Consider the following 23,053-nt stretch of genomic DNA (forward strand, 5'->3'; position numbering starts at 1 on the left):
GCTGCCTTACCTGTGCATCTAGCCCAATGATGGTAACTCTAACCAGCAGCCATTCTCCAGAGTCTCAGGCAGATGTATTTCTCTGTGCCTGCCACCAGCGTGGCACCGTGTGGTGAGACCGTCATTAGCAAAATAATACAGTTCTTCATAGGAGCACAAGCCAGTTGTTTGTCTCAACCCATGGTCTGCAATGTCTCTACACTAATGCACAGAGCATGGGAAATAAGCAAGATGAACTCGAACTCCTAGTACAACAAAGCAAATATGATATAATAGGCATCACTGAAACCTGGTGGGATGAGTCTCATGATTAGAATGTAGAAATAGAGGGGTATAACCTTTTTAAGAGAAACAGGCCAAACAGGAAAGGAGTATGAATAGCACTATATGTCAGGGACATTTATACCAGTGAAGAGATCCAGGACATCAATACTGGCAGCCAGGTGGAGAGCATCTGGATAAAAATTAAAGGGGAGGGAAACAACAAGGATGTTATGGTGGGAGTCTACTACAGACCCCCAAATCAGATGGAGGAATTGGATGACACCTTTCTAGAACAGATGACTACACACTCAGAAAGGAGAGATGTAGTAGTGATGGGTGACTTCAACTATCCTGATATTTGCTGGAATTCATACTCAGCCAAATCCTCAAGGTCTAGCAAATTCCTCACTTGCCTCAAAGACAATTTCATTGCCCAAAAGGTGGAAGAGGCAACAAGGGGGTCAGCTATTTTAGATCTGATCCTAACCAACAGGGATGATCTAGTTAATGGAGTGCAAGTGGTGGGATCATTAGGTGGAAGTGACCATGTTCTCCTGGAGTTTGTTATACAGTGGAAAGGAGAAGCTAGGCATAGTCAGACATGCCTTCTAAACTTTAGGAGAGCGGATTTCAGTAAACTTAGAGAAGTATTGAGGGTGATCCCATGGTCAGAAATACTAAAAGAGAAGGGAGTTCAGGACGGATGGGAGTTTCTGAAAAGGGAGATACTGAAGGCACAATTTCAAACAGTTCCCTTGAGAAAGAAAAATGGGAGGTGTCTCAAGAAACCAGGATGGTTGACTAAGAAACTTTCAAGTGAGCTAAGTTTTAAACGGAACACGTATAAGAAATGGAAAAAGGGGGAAATCACGAAAAAGCAATTCAAATAAATAGCAGGCATCTGTAGGAGCAAAGTCAGAAAAGCTAAAGCGCAGAATGAACTCAGGCTTCCTACAGAGGTTAAAAACAATAAAAAGGGCTTTTTTTGTATATGTCCACACCAAACGGAAGAAGGAAATGGTAGGGCCACTACATGGAGAAGATGGCAAAATGCTAACAGGGGACAGAGAAAAGGCAAAATTACTCAACACCTTCTTTGCCTCAGTCTTCTCAGAAAAGGCAAAGGGTGCTCAACCTGAGGATAATGGAGCAGAGGACAGAATAGGGGAATTTCAGCACAGAATAAGTAAAGAGATAGTAGAGGAACACCTTGTTAATCTAAATGAATTTAAGTCTCCAGGACCAGATGAACTCCATCCAAGGGTATTAAAAGAACTTGCAAAAGTAATATCGGAGCCATTGGCAATCATATTTGAAAACTCCTGGAGAACAGGAGAGATCCCAGCAGACTGGCGAAGGGCAAACATTGTCCCCATCTTCAAAAAGGGGAAAAAAGAGGATCCCAACAATTATCGTCCAGTTAGTCTGACATCAATACCAGGAATGATTCTAGAGCAGATAATTAAACAGAGAGTCTGTGAACATCTAGAAAGCAATGCCATAATCACAAAAAGTCAACATGGGTTTCAGAGAAAGAAGTCATGCCAGACAAATCTGATCTCTTTCTTTGATAAAATTACCAGCTTGTTAGATGAAGGGAATGCTGTGGATATATGTAGATTTCAGTAAGGCCTTTGACAAAGTTCCCGATGACATTCTTGAAAACAAGCTTGTAGAATGTGGGCTAGATAAGGTAACTGTTACAATAGATTTGTAATTGGTTGACGGCCGAAGCCAAAGGGTGCTCAACAATGGCTCCTTTTCATCCTGGAGAGAAGTGACCAGTGGGTCCCACAGGATTCTGTCCTGGGCCCAGTGCTATTCAACATCTTCATCAATGACCTGGATGACAGAATTGGGGGCATACTTATCAAATTTGCAGATGACACCAAATTAGGAGGAATAGCTAATACTCCAGAGGACAGGATCAAAATTCAAAATGACCTACATAGACTAGAAAGCTGGACCAAAGCTAACAAAATGAAATTCAGCACAGAGAAATGTAAGGTACTGCACTGAGTGTGGAATAATAAAATGCACAGATATAGGATGGGGGACACCTGGCTGAACAAGACTACATGTGAAAGGGATCTAGGAGTCCAAGTAGACCACAAGTTGAACATGAGTCAACAGTGTGATGCGGCTGCTAAAAAGGCCAATGCAATTTTAGGTTGCATCAATAGAAGTATCGTGTCTAGATCAAGAAAAGTAATAGTGCCACTCCATTCTGCTTTGGTCAGGCCCCACCTGGAATATTGCATCCAGTTCTGGGCATCACAATTCAAAAGGGACACTGAGAAACTGGAGCATTTCCAAAGGAGGGCGGCTAAAATGGTGAAGGGCCTGGAAACCATATCCTATGAGGAAAGACTTAGGGAGCTGGGGATGTTTAGCCTGGAGAAAAGAAGGTTAAGAGGTGATATGATAGCCCTGATTAAATATTTGAAGGGATGTCATATTGAGGAGGAGCAAGCTTGTTTTCTGCTGCTCCAGAGAACAGGACCCAGAACAATTGATGTAAACTCCAGGAAAATAGATTCCACCTCAACATTAGGAGGAACTTCCTGAAAGTGAGGGTTGTTTGACCGTGGAACAAACTTCCTCGGAGTGTAGTAGAGTCTCCTTCCTTGGAGGTCTTTAAGCAGAGGCTGGATGGCCATCTGTCGGGTATGCTTTGACTGAGATTTCTTGCATGGTAGGGAGTTGGACTGGATGGCCCTTGTGGTCTCTTCCAACTCTACGATTCTATGATTCTATGAACTATAGTAGGCCCATTGAATCAATGGGAAGTTGACAAGTGAACATACATGGAAGCTCCATTGATGAGATGGGTCTACTCTAATTAGGACTAGCCATTGAATTTAGGCTGAGATGGGAATCATGCAACTCTCCACATGTTGTTAAACTGCAATTCCCAGCATAGCCAATGGTTAGTAATGCTGGGAATTGCAGTACAACAACATCTGGAGGACCACACGATTGCCACTCCTGATTTAGGCCAGAGTTCAGCTATCGTATACCAAGTCAGACCAACCAGCATCTGCCCTCTAGGGTCTTTTCTGGTCCTGCCTGAGATGCTGCAGATGGGACCTGGGACTTGGTACATGCAAAGCACGCACACAGTCTGTCACTGAACTATGGCCTTTCTCCAAGTAATCCTTAACAATCTGAATATTAATTTTGTGGTAAGCACATTAAAGGGTTTTGGGAGAAATAAGGCAATAACAATGCTGGCTTCCCCCCTCCCCAATGGCCAACAAGACCAAAGACCTGTGGGCCTCCACATACTATATATGAGGGGCAATGCATACTAAAGGAAGGGGAGAAATAAATCATTTTTGTGCCACCACCATCCATTTTAGATTTATTTTTTTTTAACCACTAAATCATTTGGTGGCTCTCAGGGGTGGCTATACATCTTGCTGCGTTGTTTTGAAGATTTATTTATAGCACTGGGACAGAATGTCTGTTGTTGTTGTTTTGCAAAGATCTCTTTTCCAATGAAGTTTTTTTTTAAAAAAAACCTTCCAAAATGTTGCTGAAAGCTATAAGCATTTTCCATGCTTCATAACCTTCAACAGACTCTTGTCTTATCTGAGTGGTTCATTAATTTTGCCCTTCTTGGAAAGCAATTAGCTTTCCCACAAAGTTTAAAGGGCTGTCCTTTTAAAGTTTCCTTGCCACCATGTGATCCTTACAAAAGCTACCATCTCATTATGTTATGTAAAAATTCATCTGAACATTCCCTGCTCTCATCTCCAATCTGCAATGGCTGTTTTTGCAGAGCCAGGATGGTAATTTTTCACTAGGTTCATTCAGAAAGTAAATACTTAAGTTACCAAAGCAGAGGCCCTAAAAGAACAGCTGGTATCTCAGGTGGTCCATTAGAGAGCTACAGGAAACACTGACACTTGAAATACAGATGTGAAGGAACTTAGAAAGTAGCCAGTGCACCTGTATTTCAGTTATCTGTGGCCTGTTACAGACAGGCCAAAATAAAGCTGCTTCGAGTCACTTTGGAGGTATGGTATTTCAATGATGCATGCATCCTAAGAGTCCAAACGCCGCACCAAAGCCACGCTCTGGTCCTAAGGACTGGAGTGCAGCTTTGGTGTGGCTTTTGGACTCTTAGGACTCATGCATCATTGAAATACCATACCTCCAAAGTGACTCGAAGCAGCTTTATTTTGGCCTGTCTGTAACAGGCCAGTGTTTTCTATATGCCAACAGACTATCTGGAGTACTCTACCAGAGAGAGGCTCCATTTCTGGGTGGTGAGCAAGGAATAAGCTTGTATCTCTCATCAGCACCTGATCAGTACTTTTTCCAAAACATGTACACAACTATTGAAGGAGAATAATGTAAATTTAAATGTAGACTTAAAACGTAGATGTAAACTTAAAAACCACAATGGTGTAACCATTTTAAGGTGAAAATTATTATAGAAATAACTGGGTAATTATTATAGAATAACTGGAAATTCATTTTTTCTCTTCCTTGGCAGGTTATTTACTTTCAATGAATTCCATCTCTTGCGAACTGCCCTCTGCTGGGTCTTCTTGCAGCAAAATCCCAAAATCCAGATAATTCCATCTTACGACACTGTCCTCACATATTTTAGCAGGTACTTAAATCTATTACATTAATTTTGTCATATTTGTGTTTTTAAAAGCTCTGGATGGGCTATCTCATTATATTCTCAACGCCTCCTCCATCTCATACTCTAGTCTACTGATAGTAAAGCCAGCATCAATAGGTAGCTTCTTTGGCCCCACCATGGAGCTTTTTAAAATATGTACTACAATTCATGTGTTCCTCCAGAAGGATCTTCCAGAAGCACTTGGGGCAGTGTAAATAGGGTTGCCATTAGTCAGGGCCTCCAAACCGGGACAAATGTAGGACAAAATTTACAAATGTAGGACCTTTTTTTTTTTTGGGGTCCTACATTTGAAAAAGAGCCTCGCTGAGGGGAGGATTCCTTCTCCGCTTGGGCTCCATTCACGGAGCCCAAGCGGAGAAGGAATCTTCCCCCAGGGAGGCATTCTTTTCCCCTTGGACTCCGTTTTTGCCAACGGAGCCCAAGGGGAAAAGAATCCCTCTGCTCAGCGAGGATTCCTTCTCCGCTTGGGTTCCGTGAACGGAGCCCAAGCGGAGAAGGAATCCGCTCCCTTTCCCGGCCTCTGTGGAGGCTTGGCCTTCACAGAGGCCGGGAAAGAGCCAGGAGCGCGCCCGCGATCGCCACGATCGCGGGCGGCCCCCCTCCCCTCCCCGGCCTCTGTGGAGGCTTGGCCTTCACAGAGGCCGGGAAAGAGCCAGGAGCGCGCCCGCGATCGCCGCGATCGCAGGCTGCCCCCATCCCCTTCCCGGCCTCTGTGGAGGCTTGGCCTTCACAGAGGCCGGGAAAGAGCCAGGAGCGAGCCCGCGATCGCGGTGATCGCAGGCGGCCCCCCTCCCCTTCCCGGCCTCTGTGGAGGCTTGGCCTTCACAGAGGCCTGGAAAGAGGGAGGAGAGCCAGGCCACCTCCCTCGGCGGCGGAGGCCAAGCAGGGAAGGGGCCTCGCTCATGCGAGGCTCCTTTCCCTGCCTGGCGTCCGTCGCAGGGGGGGTGTCCCGGGGGCGGGGCCAAACCGGGGCAGGACCGTGCGGACCCGCCCCAAACCGGGAAAGTCCCGCCCCCAGGCAGGATATGGCATCCCTAAGTGTAAAGCATTAGCTGTGAGACATTTGGGCTACTATAAGGCATCACTTTGTCTTGGCAACATGGTAGGTATTTTTTGCCCAGCACCCTGCTCCCCTGATAGCCATCACTGTGGACATATCCTCACAGCACAATTGGAACGGTTTGATACCACTAACTGAAACAGTTGTATCCTGTGGAATTTTGGGATATGTAGTTTAGTGAGATAATTGGAAGCTACAGAGCCTTTCTCTACAGTAGATCAAGAGGATGCACTAGAGCTTTCTAGCAGGGAATTCTAAGCGCCTCTCTAAACTACAAGTCCCAGGATTCTGTAAGATGGATCCATGGTAATTAAGATGGTATCAAACTGCTATAAATGTGCAGTGTGGGCACAGTGTGTTGACAGTTACACAGGAATGTAGGTCACAGTCCTTTTAGTCCAGTATTTTGAATAATGGCTGTCCAGGCTTTCTGGCTTTTCTAAAGAACCCTGGTATTGTCTGGTGGTCTCTGATCCAAGTATTATCCAGGATTAACTCAGCTAGAACTAAACAAGATAGCTTTCTGGCTTGTTTTCAAGAAAAGGGGCTATGCTTTATACCTTCCCCTGATCCCACTCTCATTACTGCAGAAATACTATGGTGGGGATGGGATCCTGGAGACATGTTGTACTAGTTCACATACAGGCCTTTTCTCTCCACTAAGCCACATAAAGGTCAAGGCTTCTCAGGGGATGAGAGAACTGCAATGACTAAGACATTTGACAAGTTGAAGTTCAAGGTTGGCAAGGAGTGGCATTTGAGCTTTTGGGAGCCAGAGATTTTGTGCAGCAAAGGAGACCATGCAGATGACCACAACATGACGCATTCTGTCACACAGCTGCCACTCAGGCAAGACTGTCCCTACCATTAGACAAAAGAGATTATTGCACAAGCCCCTGTTCTCGCTGCAATCGTGTTAATGAAAGGAACCAGATACATACCAGTTTGCAAGTGATACTTTTTGCACATGTCTTCAGTTGAAGGACTGGGGTTGTTGCTGCTACTGAAGGTTCTGCATTCTGTTTCCCAGACTGCTCCTTAACACCAATTCCCTGCCCTATTGTTTTACCCAGTATGCCTTTTGCATTTTTACTTCTCTTTTTAATAGAATTTAGCAACTAAGGCCCCATACAGACAGGCCAAAATAAATCTGCTTCGGGTCACTGCTTCGGGTCTGAAGATGCCAGCCTTAGATGCTGGCGAAACGTCAGAAAGATAATCTTCTAGAACATGACCACATAGCCCGAAAAACCCACAAAAACCCAAAACATTATGAGTTCAATCCCAGGGGGCTCCAAAGTTCACTCAGCCTTCGATCATTTCGTAGGTTGGTAAAATGAGTACCCAACTTGTTGGGGGCAATTTGCTTATAGATTGTAAACTGCTTAGAGAGTGCTGAGTTCACTATGAAGTGGCATAAAAATATACATGCTATTCCTAATATCCTTCTTCTATCCCATTTTTGAGCCTCATACAATAATCTCCAAAGTGAAAGAGCTGAATCAGGTAGCAGGTGCTGGAGGGTGGAGAACTCCAGCATGACATGGAGAAACAGAACTGTGTGTCCTCTAAGCTAACCAGATATGCCTAGGTGCAGTGAAAGATGCTGTTACTAACAGTGTTAAAGTTAAATCCAGGGGGCAGTCTTGTCTAATTCTGTAGGTGGAATTAACATGAAAGCACCATCTTGTATTTTGTCATAGGCAACAAAATGTCTGGGGCCAGCCTTGCCCTGATATGTGGTGAAGTCCCAACTATTGTTTAGCTGAGTCAAGAAAGCTCAGTTTGGCTAATTGTAGTCTTCCATAGAAGTTCAGATTTCAGAGAAAGGCAAATTTGGAGCAAAAGGATTAAGGAATGGGGAGTGCCTGTTTATTAAATCCTAAAACCAATCTGTACACAATACACACAGGAGAAGAGTGGCATTGTAAAGGCAAGCTACACTATTCATTCACTCAGGCAGAGTGATTTCAATGTCTGGAATGAACCTACATGCATAGGCTTGTTTTGGGCATTGAAAAAAAAAGTTGCCTAGTTGGATGGGGGGCAAGGGTTGCTACCACTATGATGCTCCCTTCTTTACCTACATACTTTTGTTTTGAACACTTTGAGGAGAGTATTCCAGGAATCTAGTTATGGGGAGAGAATGTCAGAACCTTGCCTCTCACAACAGGAATTCTACCTTCCAGTAAAATATTCCTACAGTCCCCCAATTTCAACCTTTGCAGAGAACAATTTGCTGTGTTTGCAGTCCTTTTGTAACCTCACTTGCTCTTTTGCTTTGGGTTCTTAAATTCTATTTCTAAATACAATAACATCCAAAAATCCCCCAAACAGTGATACCTTTATGGGGCCAACCAAAATGTACAATATACATGTTGCAAGCTTTCAAAGCTCTGCTGGCTTCTTCATCAGACAAAAAGTGTTAAAAATCATACAGTGGAACAGGGGACAGTGTTAGTCCTAGGCCTGCATCATGTCAAGATGTTGTGGTTGTTCAAATGGTATGGATGGGTGTTCGTGCAAGCAGGCTTCTTGTCCTTCTGGCCCTGTGGGCACTGGGAGAATCTTAAAGTCCAGGAAATAAACTTTAAATTCTATTAGCAAGACAAAAAGCTACTGACTTTGAGATCCAATTTGTCTCAAATCTAAATGTTCCAAATTTCTAAATGTTCAAGTGAAATTTGTTGTTACTGCAATGCTAGATATTGGAGGATGTAAGGAAAACCCCAGTCTGCCCTTTCAAGGAGCTGGAGTGCAGCTGGCAACCCAAAAATATGCATAGAAATATTGTAATGCAAAAACCAACAAAAGTTAAATGCACCCTGAAAACTACCGCCTGTGCTGGGCACTAAGGAGTGAAATACACCCAGAGTTGATGTCCCGGCTGCTGGCTGTTGCTTCCATCTCCTTCTTTCCAATTTCATGGTAGTGAAGAGAGTACTGGAGAGAAGAAAGAGATGAGGCCAGAAGAAATAAAATCCTGGCCAGGGTAGGTCTTACAAGGTCTGGTCTGAGGCAACACAGCAATAAATGCCAGCTCCCCCCTCAAGTCAGAGTACACAGTTTCCTCACCCACAGTCCTCAAGCCAGTCAAGTTATTTTGGTGCCAGAGGCAGAAAATTGCACAGACACACACACACCTATCTCCCTCTCTGTGGCAGTAAAAATACAGTGATAATAAAGTTAATAACTAACAATTTGCTACATTTTCATGGTAACAAAAATCTGCTGCCTGAGGCAGCGTCTGCATTCTGGCTAATGGTGAGCCTGACCTTAGTGTTGCATTCACATTTGAGCTCAATTTAATCTTAAATGGATTTCAAGCCTTGCCTGTGCCTTCAGTTATCTTGGTTCTTCCCTTTTTAAAACAGATCCTCTCAAGTTTGCCTTTTTTGTTTTGTTTTTGTTGCTACTATCCCCATGAGACATTCTTTCCTATGAGTCATGTAACACTATAAAGAAATTACTGTTTGGCTCAAAGTGAAGCTCCCATGCTTGGAATCAACCTCATTCTCTCTCTTTCTCCCCCTCTCCCTTTTTTTCTTTTGACCAAGAGATAGGAAATGAATTGAAGTCTTGAAGTCGAGGGTGAATCATTATTTGCTTGTTTGACCTGAGAAGCCCTGGGTGTATGAAAACTAAGCAGGAAAATGAGAAAGTGTGTGATAGTAGACATGTGCAGAATTGTAACTACATTTGCATTTAAATGCATTCGCTTGCATTTAAAATAATCCGCATTATGCTGTAATACCCAATGTGGTTAAGCATTCCATTTTCCAAATGGATTTTGCTTTCTAAATGACATTGGCCCTTATCAGATGACGGGTTTTGCAGCTCCAATCCGGACTCACTCGTGGTCCAACCATGGGAATTCATGTGAAAACGTGATGTATTATCACACATGGTTGCTTTCTATCGGGAGTACTTCTGAGCCATATCCAAAGCCAATCCAAAGTCAATTGGCTCCTGGAGCGTTGGCCTGGCAGAGGCCTTAAAACCTCTGCTTGTGCCTTCCCCCACCACCCACTCCATCGGCCCCTCGCTTGGAAGAGGAGGAGAGGAGGCGCCTGTGTCAGCTCTTGGGGCATTGGCCTGGCAGAGGCCTCAAAACCTTCGCTTGTGCCTTCCCCCACCACCCACTCCATCGGCCCCTCGCTTGGAAGAGAAGGAGATGAGGCGCCTGTGTCAGCTCTTGGGGAATTGGCCTGGCAGAGGCCTCAAAAGCTTCGCTTGTGCCTTCCCCCACCACCCACTCCATCGGTCCCTCGCTTGGAAGAGGAGGAGAGGAGACGCCTGTGTCGGCTCCTGGGGCATTGGCCTGGCAGAGGCCTCAAAACCTCCGCTTGTACCTTCCCCCACCACCCACTCCATCGGTCCCTCGCTTGGAAGAGGAGGAGAGGAGGCGCCTGTGTCGGCTCCTGGGGCATCAGCCTGGCAGAGGCCTCAAAACCTCCGCTTGTGCCTTCCCCCACCACCCACTCCATTGGTCCCTTGCTTGGAAGAGGAGGAGAGGAGGCGCCTGTGTTGGCTCCTGGGGCATCGGCCTGGCAGAGGCCTCAAAACCTCCCCTTGTGCCTTCCCCCCACCCACTCCATCGGTCCCTCGCTTGGAAGAGGAGGAGAGGAGGCACCTGTGTCGGCTCCTGGGGCATTGGCCTGGCAGAGGCCTCAAAACCTCCGCTTGTGCCTTCCCCCACCACCCACTCCATCGGTCCCTCGCTTGGAAGAGGAGGAGAGGAGGCGCCTGTGTCGGCTCCTGGGGCATCGGCCTGGCAGAGGCCTCAAAACCTCCGCTTGTGCCTTCCCCCCCACCCACTCCATCGGTCCCTCGCTTGGAAGAGGAGGAGAGGAGGCGCCTGTGTCGGCTCCTGGGGCATTGGCCTGGCAGAGGCCTCATCCGTTTCCGAGCTCAATATAAGGCGTTGGTAATTACCTATAAAGCCCTAAATGGCTTGGGCCCAGGATACCTAAAGGACCGCCTCTCCCCGTACATTCCGCCTCGCACCCTCAGAACGTCTGGGCAGCAGCTACTGAAGGTGCCTGGGGCTAGGTTAGCCTCCACTTCACGGAGGACGTTTTCCATAGCTGCCCCAGCCCTTTGGAATGCGCTGCCCATAGAGCTCCGCTCGTCTACCACCCTGGCCCAATTTAGGAAGGATCTGAAAACCTTCCTATTCCAACAGGCATTCCCCGAATAAATATCCTGCGGGCCTCCCTCCTCTTTCGTGGCCAAGAGGTTGGGCCATGGGGTTTTTTTACTGTTGGGTTTGAGTTTCTGTAATCTTGGATTCTGTATGTTTTTATTGTATTTTTTATTGAACTGTGTTTGTTTTTATGTTGTAAGCCGCCCTGATCGAAGGAAGGGCGGCATATAAATAAAATTTTTATTTTATTTATTTATTTATTCAAAACCTCCGCTTGTGCCTTCCCCCACCACCCACTCCATCGGTCCCTCGCTTGGAAGAGGAGGAGAGGAGGCGCCTGTGTCGGCTCCTGGGGCATTGGCCTGGCAGAGGCCTCAAAACCTCCACTTGTGCCTTCCCCCCCACCCACTCCATTGGTCCCTCGCTTGGAAGAGGAGGAGAGGAGGCGCCTGTGTCGGCTCCTGGGGCATCGGCCTGGCAGAGGCCTCAAAACCTCCGCTTGTGCCTTCCCCCACCACCCACTCCATCGGTCCCTCGCTTGGAAGAGGAGGAGAGGAGGCGCCTGTGTTGGCTCCTGGGGCATCGGCCTGGCAGAGGCCTCAAAACCTCCGCTTGTGCCTTCCCCCACCACCCACTCCATCGGTCCCTCGCTTGGAAGAGGAGGAGAGGAGGCGCCTGTGTTGGCTCCTGGGGCATTGGCCTGGCAGAGGCCTCAAAACCTCCCCTTGTGCCTTCCCCCCACCCACTCCATCGGTCCCTCGCTTGGAAGAGGAGGAGAGGAGGCGCCTGTGTTGGCTCCTGGGGCATCGGCCTGGCAGAGGCCTCAAAACCTCCGCTTGTGCCTTCCCCCACCACCCACTCCATCGGTCCCTCGCTTGGAAGAGGAGGAGAGGAGGCGCCTGTGTTGGCTCCTGGGGCATCGGCCTGGCAGAGGCCTCAAAACCTCCGCTTGTGCCTTCCCCCACCACCCACTCCATCGGTCCCTCGCTTGGAAGAGGAGGAGAGGAGGCGCCTGTGTTGGCTCCTGGGGCATCGGCCTGGCAGAGGCCTCAAAACCTCCCCTTGTGCCTTCCCCCCACCCACTCCATCGGTCCCTTGCTTGGAAGAGGAGGAGAGGAGGCGCCTGTGTCGGCTCCTGGGGCATTGGCCTGGCCGAGGCCTCAAAACCTCCGCTTGTGCCTTCCCCCACCACCCACTCCATCGGTCCCTCGCTTGGAAGAGGAGGAGAGGAGGCGCCTGTGTCGGCTCCTGGGGCATTGGCCTGGCAGAGGCCTCAAAACCTCCGCTTGTGTCTTCCCCCCCCCCACTCCATCGGTCCCTCGCTTGGAAGAGGAGGAGAGGAGGCGCCTGTGTCGGCTCCTGGGGCATTGGCCTGGCAGGCGATCGTGGAAACTGTTTTTGCCTCCTTTGAACTTTGATTTGTTATAATTGTTTTTTAATTAATTGTGATAAATTGTAGTTTTTAATGTTTATTATATTATATGGATTATGGTTTTGACATATTGTAATTGCTATTTTTATGTTTTTCTATTAGGTTCTATGTTACGTTTATATTTAATTTGTTTAATATTGTTTTTCTGTGGACTTGTGTTGAGGGGTTGGAAAAAGGATTTTCTTGAACCTTGTTTAACTTGTAATGTCCTTATGTTTTCCTATTGATTGCCACTGTATGGATAATGCTTATTGTTATTGGCTGCTTTATATTGCTGGGGGTCTGGGAAGGGATTAGTTTGTTTTTATTGTATTTTTATTGTATCTTCACTGTTGTTAGCGGGATAGAAATAAATTATTTATTATTATTTATTAAAGTGACTCCTGATTTTTGTGAATTTGGTAACGAGCGAATTCACAATAATTGTTTCCAAGCTCACTTCAATTTCAATCTGAATTGCTCTGGGGTGGAAGATCACCCCGATCTCACCCCCCTTGGGCCCCTTTCTTCCTGCACCTTCATCCTCCTCCTCCTCCTCCTGCACCCTGATCCAGCTCTCCCTGGCCCCTTTCATCCTGATCCTTCATCCTCCTCCTGCACCCTGATCCAGGGGGCAAACAGAGGAAGCAGGGAAGGATGACAGCATCCAGAGCCCCACTGAGCATGCGCAACGGTGCCAATTTGAATCATTGAATCTGCCTGGTGTGGTAATTTATTTAGCACTCGCTCCGCTTTGCCTCAGTAATGAGCACAATTTCATCCTTCACGTGTGATAATTAATCACGTGAATTACCTTGGATTTGAAGTGACTCTACTTCCCCCTCGCTTCGTAATGGCTCCAGATTGGAGTTGCAGTTTCATGTGTGATGTGGGCCATTGCTGCGTAACTTCTTTCCCAGTATAAATCCAATCTGTTAACCCTTCTATTCAGGTTTAAATTTAAAAGTGTTTTGTCATTTACACATCTGCATTCCTTTAGCTTAATATGATCTTATGTAACATCCTGCAGTCCTTTAGCTTATTATGATCTTATGTAACATCCTGCAGTTTAGGACATCTACAAAGGGAAAAGGAATATGCTACACTTGTTCGTTGAGCCATATATGTGTGTGTGTGTGCAGTACTACTGTGGAACCTTGGGATCCAGCTTTCAGTGGGATCTCATTACAGCCAGCAAATTTAACTACGATTAATAAAAACCAAGCCAGTAAAGACAGGGCTTGTAATAGGGACAATTCTACTTCCCCAGTCCTAAACACATCATTTGAAAGCCAGGGCTTTTGTGTACATGATTTTATTAATATTGATATAATAGTGCATTGCAAAATTAAGAACGATAGCAGTTTAAATCCTGTTGGTGACATAGGCTGCTCCCACACTGCAGGATTAATGCCGTTTGACACCCCTTTAACTGTTATGGCTCCATCCTGTGGGATCCTGGGATTTGTAGTTTGTTGTAACATCAGAGCTCTCTGACTGGAAAAGCGAGATAGCTAACAAAACTACAGATCCCAAAATTCCATAGCATTGAGCCAAGACAGTTAAAACAATGTCAAACTGATTAATTCTGCAGTGTAGATGCAGCCCTAGGTGGTGGTTGTTGTGTGCTTCAAGTTGTTTCCCACTTATGACAACCCTATCATGGGGTTTTCTTGGCAAGTTTTTTCAGAGGGGGTTTGACATTGCCCTCCTCTGAGGCAGAAAGAGTGTGATTTTGAGGCTGAAAGAGTGTGACAAGGAGTCACCTAATGGGTTTCCATGGCCAAGCAGGGATTCAAACCCTAGTCTCCATACATATGTCTTATTGCCGTGCAAGGAGCTATTCATTAGTTCAACATGTTCGCTCAACATCCACTACCAACCCAGCCGCTACCAAACTGTAAGAGTGTATCTATTGCCATGTACTGGCTGGGAGGAACTTACTAGGCAACTTCTGTCCAACTCAGCTAGGTAGGGAAATTAGGTCATTTTACCAAATCTCTAGTGAGTAACTGGATTGTCAGGAGAGTAACCCTATTTCTTCCCTCCCCCACCCCACCCCCAGTGTAAAACTTCTTGCTGTCCAACAAATTGCCATGTCACATAGCCATGCACCAAGACTTGACAACTGTGTGGTGTGGTCCAGGCTACATGGAGACAAAATCATTCAGTACACGATATCAGCCAATAATTCATCTAATAATTTTAAAGAAAGTTTTTTTGACCTTAGTGGGATTTACTTCCACATTAAGGTCACACTCAAACACAATCAAGCATGCTTAAGCTAACTTGATAGCACTGACTTTAAAGTATGATTTTTGTGTCTTTTAAAAAAAATTCAATCAGTAGATATTCAGACTGTGGTATATGAACAGGTGTAAATCCAAGATGGTATAGAAAAACGCACCATTAAAAACACCAACAGTTGAAGTTTGTAAATCTGAGCATATCCATAAAAATGTCCTAACTTAAGGAAATGAGGTTTGTTTATTACAGTTTAATATTGTGAAGAGAAAGTGCAAATGTTTCAAGCACTCTTTTATCTTTGCTCAAAGGCTATTTGGCAAAGAAGATTGTCAAATCTAGTCAGAAAGTTTCTTAACTTGATCTGTGTGTCATTCCAGAGAAAATCACCCAAAAGAAGAGAAAGACAGAGATGAGGATTGTTTAGCAGCCCTGTGAGATGCTAGGTGGCTTTGTACTGATGTATAACAGCTCCCTACATTGTTCACCAAAGCAGCTGCAGAAGATCCTCTGTGCAGCAAATTGCTGCCAAGTCCCAGTTGCTGGGCAGTCTCCAAAGAACCACAAAACTAAACCAATTCCACAAGACCAAGGAAGCTTTGTGTTAGTGTTTCTCAAACAGACCCCCCCCCCCCCCGCCACATCTCAACTCTATTTTGAAATGGGGATATGCTTCAAAAGCAAATTGTAACAAGTAGTAAGGAAAATAAGAAGGATCCTATTACCCCAATCATACTAACCATCCATCTAGAGAAATGTAAGGTACTGCACTTAGGGCGGAAAAATGAAATGCACAGATATAGGATGGGTGACACCTGGCTGAATGAGACTATGTGTGAAAGGGATCTGGGAGTCCAAGCAGACCACAAGTTGAACATGAGTCAACAGTGCAATGCAGCAGCTAACAAGGCCAATGCGATTTTAGGCTGCCTCGATACAAGTATAGTGTCTAGATCAAGAGGAGTAATAGTGGCACTGTATTCTGCTCTGGTCAGGCCCCACCTGGAATATTGTGTCCAGTTCTGGGCACCACAATTCAAAAAGGATGTTGAGAAACTGGAGTATGTCCAAAGGAGGGCAACTAAAATGGTGAAGGGTCTGGAAACCATGTCCTATGAGGAACGACTTGGGGAGCTGGGGATGTTTAGCCTGGAGAAGAAAAGGTTAAGAGGTGATATGATAGCCCTATTTACAGTAAATATTTGAAGGGATGTCATATTGAGGAGGGAGCAAGCTTGTTTTCTGCTGCTCCAGAGACTAGGACCCAGAGCAATGGATGCAAGCTACAGGAAAAGAGATTCCAGCTCAACATTTGGAAGAACTTGCTGACAGTAAGGGCTGTTTGACAGTGGAACACACTCCCTCAGAGTGTAGTGGAGTCTCCCTCCTTGGAGGTCTTTAAGCAGAGGCTTGATGGCCATCTGTCAGGGATGCTTTGATCTAGATTTCCTGCATGGCAGAATGGGGTTGGACTGGATTATTCTAAGATTCTATGATTCTATATTTGTAAATTTCATTCTCATGGATGAGAATGACTCATTTACCCATTTTTCTCCCTGCTGTCAGTAAGTCCTCTAAAACTGCTGAGTTTTCAAGGACCATTTGCAGTTCAACATGTCTTCTGTGAAAAATCCACAAATGGGATTATTTTGTGCAGAAAATTTCCTGTTTTCTTTGCAGGAAGAAAAAACATGTTCTGTTCAAAAAATTTGTTTTCTGCACAGGAAATAGTTTCTTGTTAGAAAATGCAATTTTCTGTGCAATGCCCACACATTCATTTTTCAAGCAGAGTAAGTCCCAAAATGCCAAAAAAAAAAAAAAACCCTTGTCCATCCAGGATTCTCCTTCTTAGCCTTTTTTGACATCCAGGAACCCCGTTTTTCATCTGGGATTCAGATATTTCCAAATATTCTTTTTATCCCTTAGTTAGACTAGCATCCAGAGACAGCCCAGTGCCTCTGTGATGCCTACAAGCAGAGCACCAAAGCAGTGGCCATCTCCATTATGTGTACCCAGCAGTTGGGTTTCAGATGTATGCTGCCTTGGAACACGGACATTCCATTTAGCTATGTTGGTTGATAGCCATCAATATATCTGTGCTCCATTAAATTTAGCTAATCCCTCCTTTAAAAAAGAAATGAAAAGAAAAAAGCTAATAACTTTTGTAAAGGTAATTTTTACTACTACTCTCAGAATCGTCAATGGCTATGCTAGCTGGGGGGAAAAAGTAGGTTTGGAATATTCTGAGTAGGATTCAGAGGGAAATGAAATCTTGTGTACCTGGAGATCTCCTTCCCTCATCTAGCTTGCAGTGAGTATCTTTCTCTTTATCTTTCCTCCTATAATGCTCTAAAAATCTGGAACTGGAATACATCTAAAACTGCCTTCTCTTCCCACACTACATAAACCTGGCCAGCTATCAGAAACCTTTTCAGAGTACCTTCTTTGGGACTTCACACCTTCCTAGGCAAAGTCATGATAACTCATCTAAGGGGCTGTACAGACCAGTTTGAAGCCCTGGCATGGGGGCAGCATGGAGGCATGGCATTTGGATGATCCATGCTGCCCCCATGGCAGGTGGCATCATGGCACTTCTTTGGCATGGTGTTTATACAATGCACACCAAAAGGAGCACAAAAAGTTCCATGGCAGTGACAATGGGCATCTTTTTGCCAGCTCTAAAAGGAGTGGCATTTTGCCGTTTCTTTTTAGCCCCAAAGTCTTCTTGATACTGACACACTACCTATAGAACAAGCTTATTCAGATCTTCCCATCTTCAGGGATATGTTTGTTGGTAACCTGTGGCAGGCTCTTCTTCATGGTTCTGCCATACTCTCTCAAGTGGCTCACCTGGTAGAGCCTGATATCTTTTTTGGATATCCATCTAAAGACCTCTTTATTTTTCCAGGACTTTTAGCTATTTTTAAGGCAATTATTTAAGTCAAGTTTATATGGCATGTTTCTTTTGCTTACTGATTTATATTGTTTTTGGCTATTTGCTATGGCTTGTAATCTCAGTTGGCACTCCATTCAAGTGAACACAGTGTAATTTCCAACAACCTCCCTCTCCATTATATTCTTCACACCATATACCATTCCCAAAGGTATGACAATACTCAAGGATAGATTTGAAGCAAGGAAGCAACCTGGTGAGTGAAGGGGGAGGTGAGATAACTCTGTTCTCTTCACAGAAAGAAGGCTATGATCCATACGTTCATGCTCTGAAAGGTCGTTCATTTTGGCATGCAAAATGAAATGCATGCCATACTCTTAAGTACTGTGCTCTAGCATTCCATGACATTTTGAGTGTTTGATTTAGCAAGATGTTTTTGACACACTTTAGCATACTTCTAGATAGTGGAGACAAGTGGTGCAGCTAGCAAATTCAGTATTCTAGTAGAAAGCAAATGGTTTGACACCCCCCCCCCCCAAAACGAAAATTAAATGTGATTAGCTCTTATGGCTGTTGGAGATGCTCAAGATAATTGTTATTCTTGTATGTCTTTGAGTATGTCTTATGGCAGCCCCAAAGTGAACCTGCCATGGGGTTTGCCGTTGCGTTCCTCTATGAGAGAGTATGACTTGCCCAAGGTCACCCAATGAGTTTCTATGGCCAAGTGGGGCTTCAAGCCTTGGTCTCCAGAGTCATACTCCAGCACTCAACCACTTCATCACACTGGCTCTGTAGGTGCCTCAAGAGAACCTATCATGAGGTTTTCTTGGCAAGATTTGTTCAGAGGAGGTTACCTTGCCAAAATTATAATGTGAATCTCACTGTGTGTTTATCAAGACTTGGAAAAGTTATCTTTTTTACTATATCGCAATGCTCTTTTTCTGCCAGCAGGCAAGGACTTTTAATTTAATCAGATCATGTGTCAGAAGGGTGTTTTCAATTAAATGTGTTGCACTTTTTTTCTTTTTAATTATGTTTCAGAAGTGTTTCGAATTGTTCTCCCTATGAGTTTTATAAACAGAGTTGCTTCATTAATTGTTTTTCTTTAACTTTTGTAAAATAAGATTTTGGTTGAACTTTTAAACTGTTGTAAGCCGGTTTGAGTCTTGTGCTAGGAGAAATTTATACATTAAATAAATAATCAAACTCCCAGAATCCCTCAGCCAGCCAGCGGGATTCTGGCAGTTGTAATCTAAATACGTAATTTTTCTAAACTGCAGTTTAAATCTTGAATTAAAGTCAAGTGCAGTACTGTGATAACTTTGGGTGATCATAAATAATGATAGTCTGTGAAAAGCCATTGGAACTTGAAGTAATCCATTGTTTAATGCAGAGGAAAACCACCTCTGAGCTCCTTTTTGTCTCTTCAAGTCAACTGCAACATGAAGCAACTGATTCCTCTCTGATTTTTCATAGGCGTGGTGTGCCTTTCTCAGTTTTCTTTAAACTTCCTGTTGGCCTGCATATATAAAAATAAAAGTATTCAAAGCATCTGAATACAGTGAGGGTGAAGTTGCAACTGAACTATGTGAGTTAGAAGTGGAGGCTATGAAGAGGGGAAGAATAGTTTCATCCACAGCTTCAAGCATAACAATTATTCTTCTACAAGGAATAGCTGATGGGGGGGGGGGGGCACACTATGATGTAGGAAGAATCTGCAAACGAAACTGGGTACAACTTTAGAGAGGATCCAAACAACTGTGCCATCAGTTTCAGGAGCCCAAAGGTGGTATAGAGTGTCTTTCTATAGGCACCTTCTCACAACAATTATAACAATTATGATTCCTGTGGTATCCTAGGATCTGTAGTTTGGTTAGGCACTAGAGCTCTCTGGATGAGAATTCTAAATGCTTCTCCCTAAACTGCAAATCCCAGGATACCATAGAAGATTGCCATAGTAGTTAAAGTGCATCATACTTCTTTAAATGTGTAGTGTGAAAAGGATAGCCATATTAAACTAACTGGAATCAGACATGTGCCAAATTGCACCTTGAGATGCTTTAGTGGAAGGTGTTTCACAATATTTTGAAAAGGATGAGAGTTACAAAAGAGGAGGGGTTTTTTTTACCTTGTACAAGGACAAATCCTGGCAATTTTGGTTCAGAATTAAATTTCTAGCTGCATTTCCCCCCTTCAATCTTCACATGGAGTTTATGTTGTCACATGGCATTTTGTTTTCTCTTTATATGTGTATTCTTCATAAAAGGCAAAGATAGCCACCATATTTGTCAATGGGAGAATGAGGAGGAAAGCACCATTTACAAAATAGTGTGCAAGCTTAACCTAATTAAAGCTTCTGTAGAATGTGGAAGCTTGTGTGATCATTTGCGGTATTTGGTTTGTCCTCTTAAAGGTATTGCTCAACAAAGTATTTTCAGTGGAAGTGAGAACCATGACAGAATTTATATAATTGACACCACCCTCTGGAGTTGCAGGTGGACTCTGCAATGTTGCAAAGCTAGACGCTTTTAAAAACAAGGCAGTCTAGACCTGTCTGTGTAAACTGATACAAAATATAGTTAAAAATTGCTTCCGAAACAAAGTAGACACCTGCAACTCTTAGTAATGATATTGGCCGGCTTGCCTGTTGTGCCATTCGGAAAATGTGGATTTGTTTATCGAATATTGCTTAAGTGCTTTGCTTAGATCAGTGAACCCTTGACAGTTTTGTTTAGTCTACCAGCTCAGTGCTATTGGCTTCTTCCTCTTTGGCATGGAATTGGCCTTGAAGTGCCTATTTCCTATTAATCATTATATAACCAAAATAGTTGGTTAGATATTATGTACTGTTAATAATCCAATCAAACTTTGGATCAACCTTTGAAACACCATACTCCTAAACTTTCAGAAACATGCTAGTAAATTAATATTTTCATCTCAGGGATAGGCAACCTTTTTGAGCCGGGGGCCGGGTTGCTGTCCCTCAGACAACTGGACGGCCGAAGCCAAAAAATAAATAATTAAATAATTTTGTAAAAAATTAAATAAATAAATAAACTGGGACAAATGTAGGACAAAAATTCAAATGGAGGACACTTTTTATAAAAAATGGAGGGCACGCTAAAAATTTGCTGATTTTTTAAAAAATGTTAATATAAATGCATGTTTCTGAGGCTTCTATAGACAATTCCCCCCTTGCCCGCCGCTTGCCCCCCCTTGCCCGCCTCCTCTTGATAGGCCAAAGGCCCCATGCCCTCACACAACAGGCCAAAGGCTCCGGCGGCAATCGGCGGCAGGACCGGCTGGGGCCGGTCCCAAGGCCTTGCCGGGCCGCATCCGGCCCGCGGGCCGCAGGTTGCCTACCCGTTGTATATTGTCCATACAGTTTGGGGTACTGCACTGAACAAACAATAACAAAAACAGTGACTGCATTCATATGTAACAATAGTTTTATGATTTAACATCCCATGAAAGGACCTTTCTCTTTTGCTCTTCCTCTTTTGCTGACTCCCCCTCCAATTTCTGGGTGAGTGACAGTAAGGAGGAAATTAGAAGATTTTGCTTCCATTTTTGAACCTCAGTTTGGAACTATGTCCAGAACTATGTGAGGCAACATTGTTTAGTCTTAACTGCATTTTATTGGTTTTAAAAAAAAAGTCAAACCTTGGTTTACAAAGGCATCTTGGGGAATGTCCCTCACTTCAGACAGAAAAGAAGATCTGCAGCATTCAATAGCTCCTTGCCAATGCTCTCGAGGGGTTTGCTCTGAATCCAAACCTCTTATTGGGAGTGATAGGAAATGGATTTGAGGCCTGAGATTACATAGCTGTGAAGGAAAATATGTACTAAGATAGACATCATGTCTACAATTCCTGTCTACGGAGAAAATCCATATTCTTCAAGGCTCAGACTACTTGTTGCCTGGTAAGATTCCAGTGAGATGGCCTGCAGATAATTGAACCAGAAGAATATTTTCTACAGGGGTTAAATTTGACTGTTGGATGAACATTAGGTTCATTTATACTTAGAAGGTGCTCCTGTATAGGAAAAAGCCTAGCTGTGGGTCAGGTTGCACATTGGTGTCTCATATGCACACACATGCAAGTTTCACTGCAGGAGCACAGTGTAGCTTATTCAAAAATCTCACTGAGCCTTCCCCATGCATTTTCAATAGTTCTTCCTGCACTGCAAGTACTTTCTACATATATATATATATATATATATATATATATATATATTAAGCACTGGCACTGAGTCTGGGTAGGAAACTATGCTGGATTAAATCATGTGTTCTTCTCCATTGTTTTGTTTTCAGCCTGCCCAAGATATGTGCCTTCCTGGAAAGGGAAGTAGGACAGCAATACATAGCTATTTTTCAGTCCCTCCGTTTACATGGCATCACCTCAAGTAAGTTGACTTTTTTCTTTCAAACCTTAATCAAACATAGGATTGGGATGCAAATTATAACCAGAATCCTATATCAGTTTATACCTAGCTAAATACTTAAGTAACCTCTCCTAGGCTGACTCCTCTAAACCTGATGGAAACATCATTTTACTGTGCTCATTTTCAGCAGAATGTACCTTCTTCTCACCATGTAGCTGATGCCTGGTAAAGTAGGTTGGGTGATTTACAATGTGTCAATAGTGTCAAAATCATGATATAGTAGCAATTTTGGATATTTTGACACTATTGCCACAGTCGTAAACCCACCCGCTCCCCACCCACCCCCGTTTACCCGATATCAGTTGCATAGGGAGAAGGAGGTCAATTCTGCTGACAATCAGAGCACAATTAAATGATGTTTCTATCAAGTATGGATGTGTCAGGCCATGAGAGGTTACTTTAGTACTTAGTTAAATATGAGCTGATACAGGATTCCAGCCTTTATTTGTATGTAAACTAGTATGAATTCAATAAGACAGAACCAAACCTATAAAGGGCAGTACAAAGAGTGTCAACTATTGCTCCCAATACTGATGAACATGAAGATGATAAAAATGAATTATGTTAGTGTGTATACACACAGAGAGCTTTTATCGATAGAATAGCACACAAACAAACACACCCAATCTCCTATCCTTTTTTCCAGACGCTGATCATATAAACATGTAAACATACATGAATGGAGTAAAAGCCAAAGCTTTAACTCTAGGACTAGGATTATCAACAATTTCTCCCAAAACAGATTATATTATACTAGATTATATTAGTGAGCACTGTGGTTTACAAACAGTTGCCTCAACCAGTTCTCATTTTGCTCTCTCTCATTTTGCTGATCAAAACTGTCAGAATTAATGGTGCCTACTGCCTGTTCAGCAGAGAAATCCACTATCTAGAAGTGCTGTCTTACAACTTCAGTCAGTGCTATAGTC

The 23,053-nt window shown here is 44.0% G+C and overlaps 1 protein-coding gene across 1 annotated transcript in view; it reads left to right on the forward strand.

Moving 5' to 3' along the window:
• BTBD16 (BTB domain containing 16) overlaps nucleotides 1-23,053 on the forward strand; it is a 62,709-nt gene that overhangs the window by 23,450 nt on the left and 16,206 nt on the right. Inside the window, exons 9-10 of the mRNA XM_089507822.1 lie at nucleotides 4,769-4,888; nucleotides 21,994-22,085. Coding sequence (XP_089363948.1) covers nucleotides 4,769-4,888; nucleotides 21,994-22,085 — 212 coding nt within the window. The remainder of the gene's footprint in view (nucleotides 1-4,768; nucleotides 4,889-21,993; nucleotides 22,086-23,053) is intronic.

Source organism: Sceloporus occidentalis, unplaced genomic scaffold (assembly GCF_023333645.1).
Source record: "Sceloporus occidentalis isolate IW3139 unplaced genomic scaffold, rSceOcc1.0.p SCAF_2, whole genome shotgun sequence".
Classification (NCBI taxonomy): Eukaryota; Metazoa; Chordata; class Lepidosauria; order Squamata; family Phrynosomatidae; genus Sceloporus; species Sceloporus occidentalis.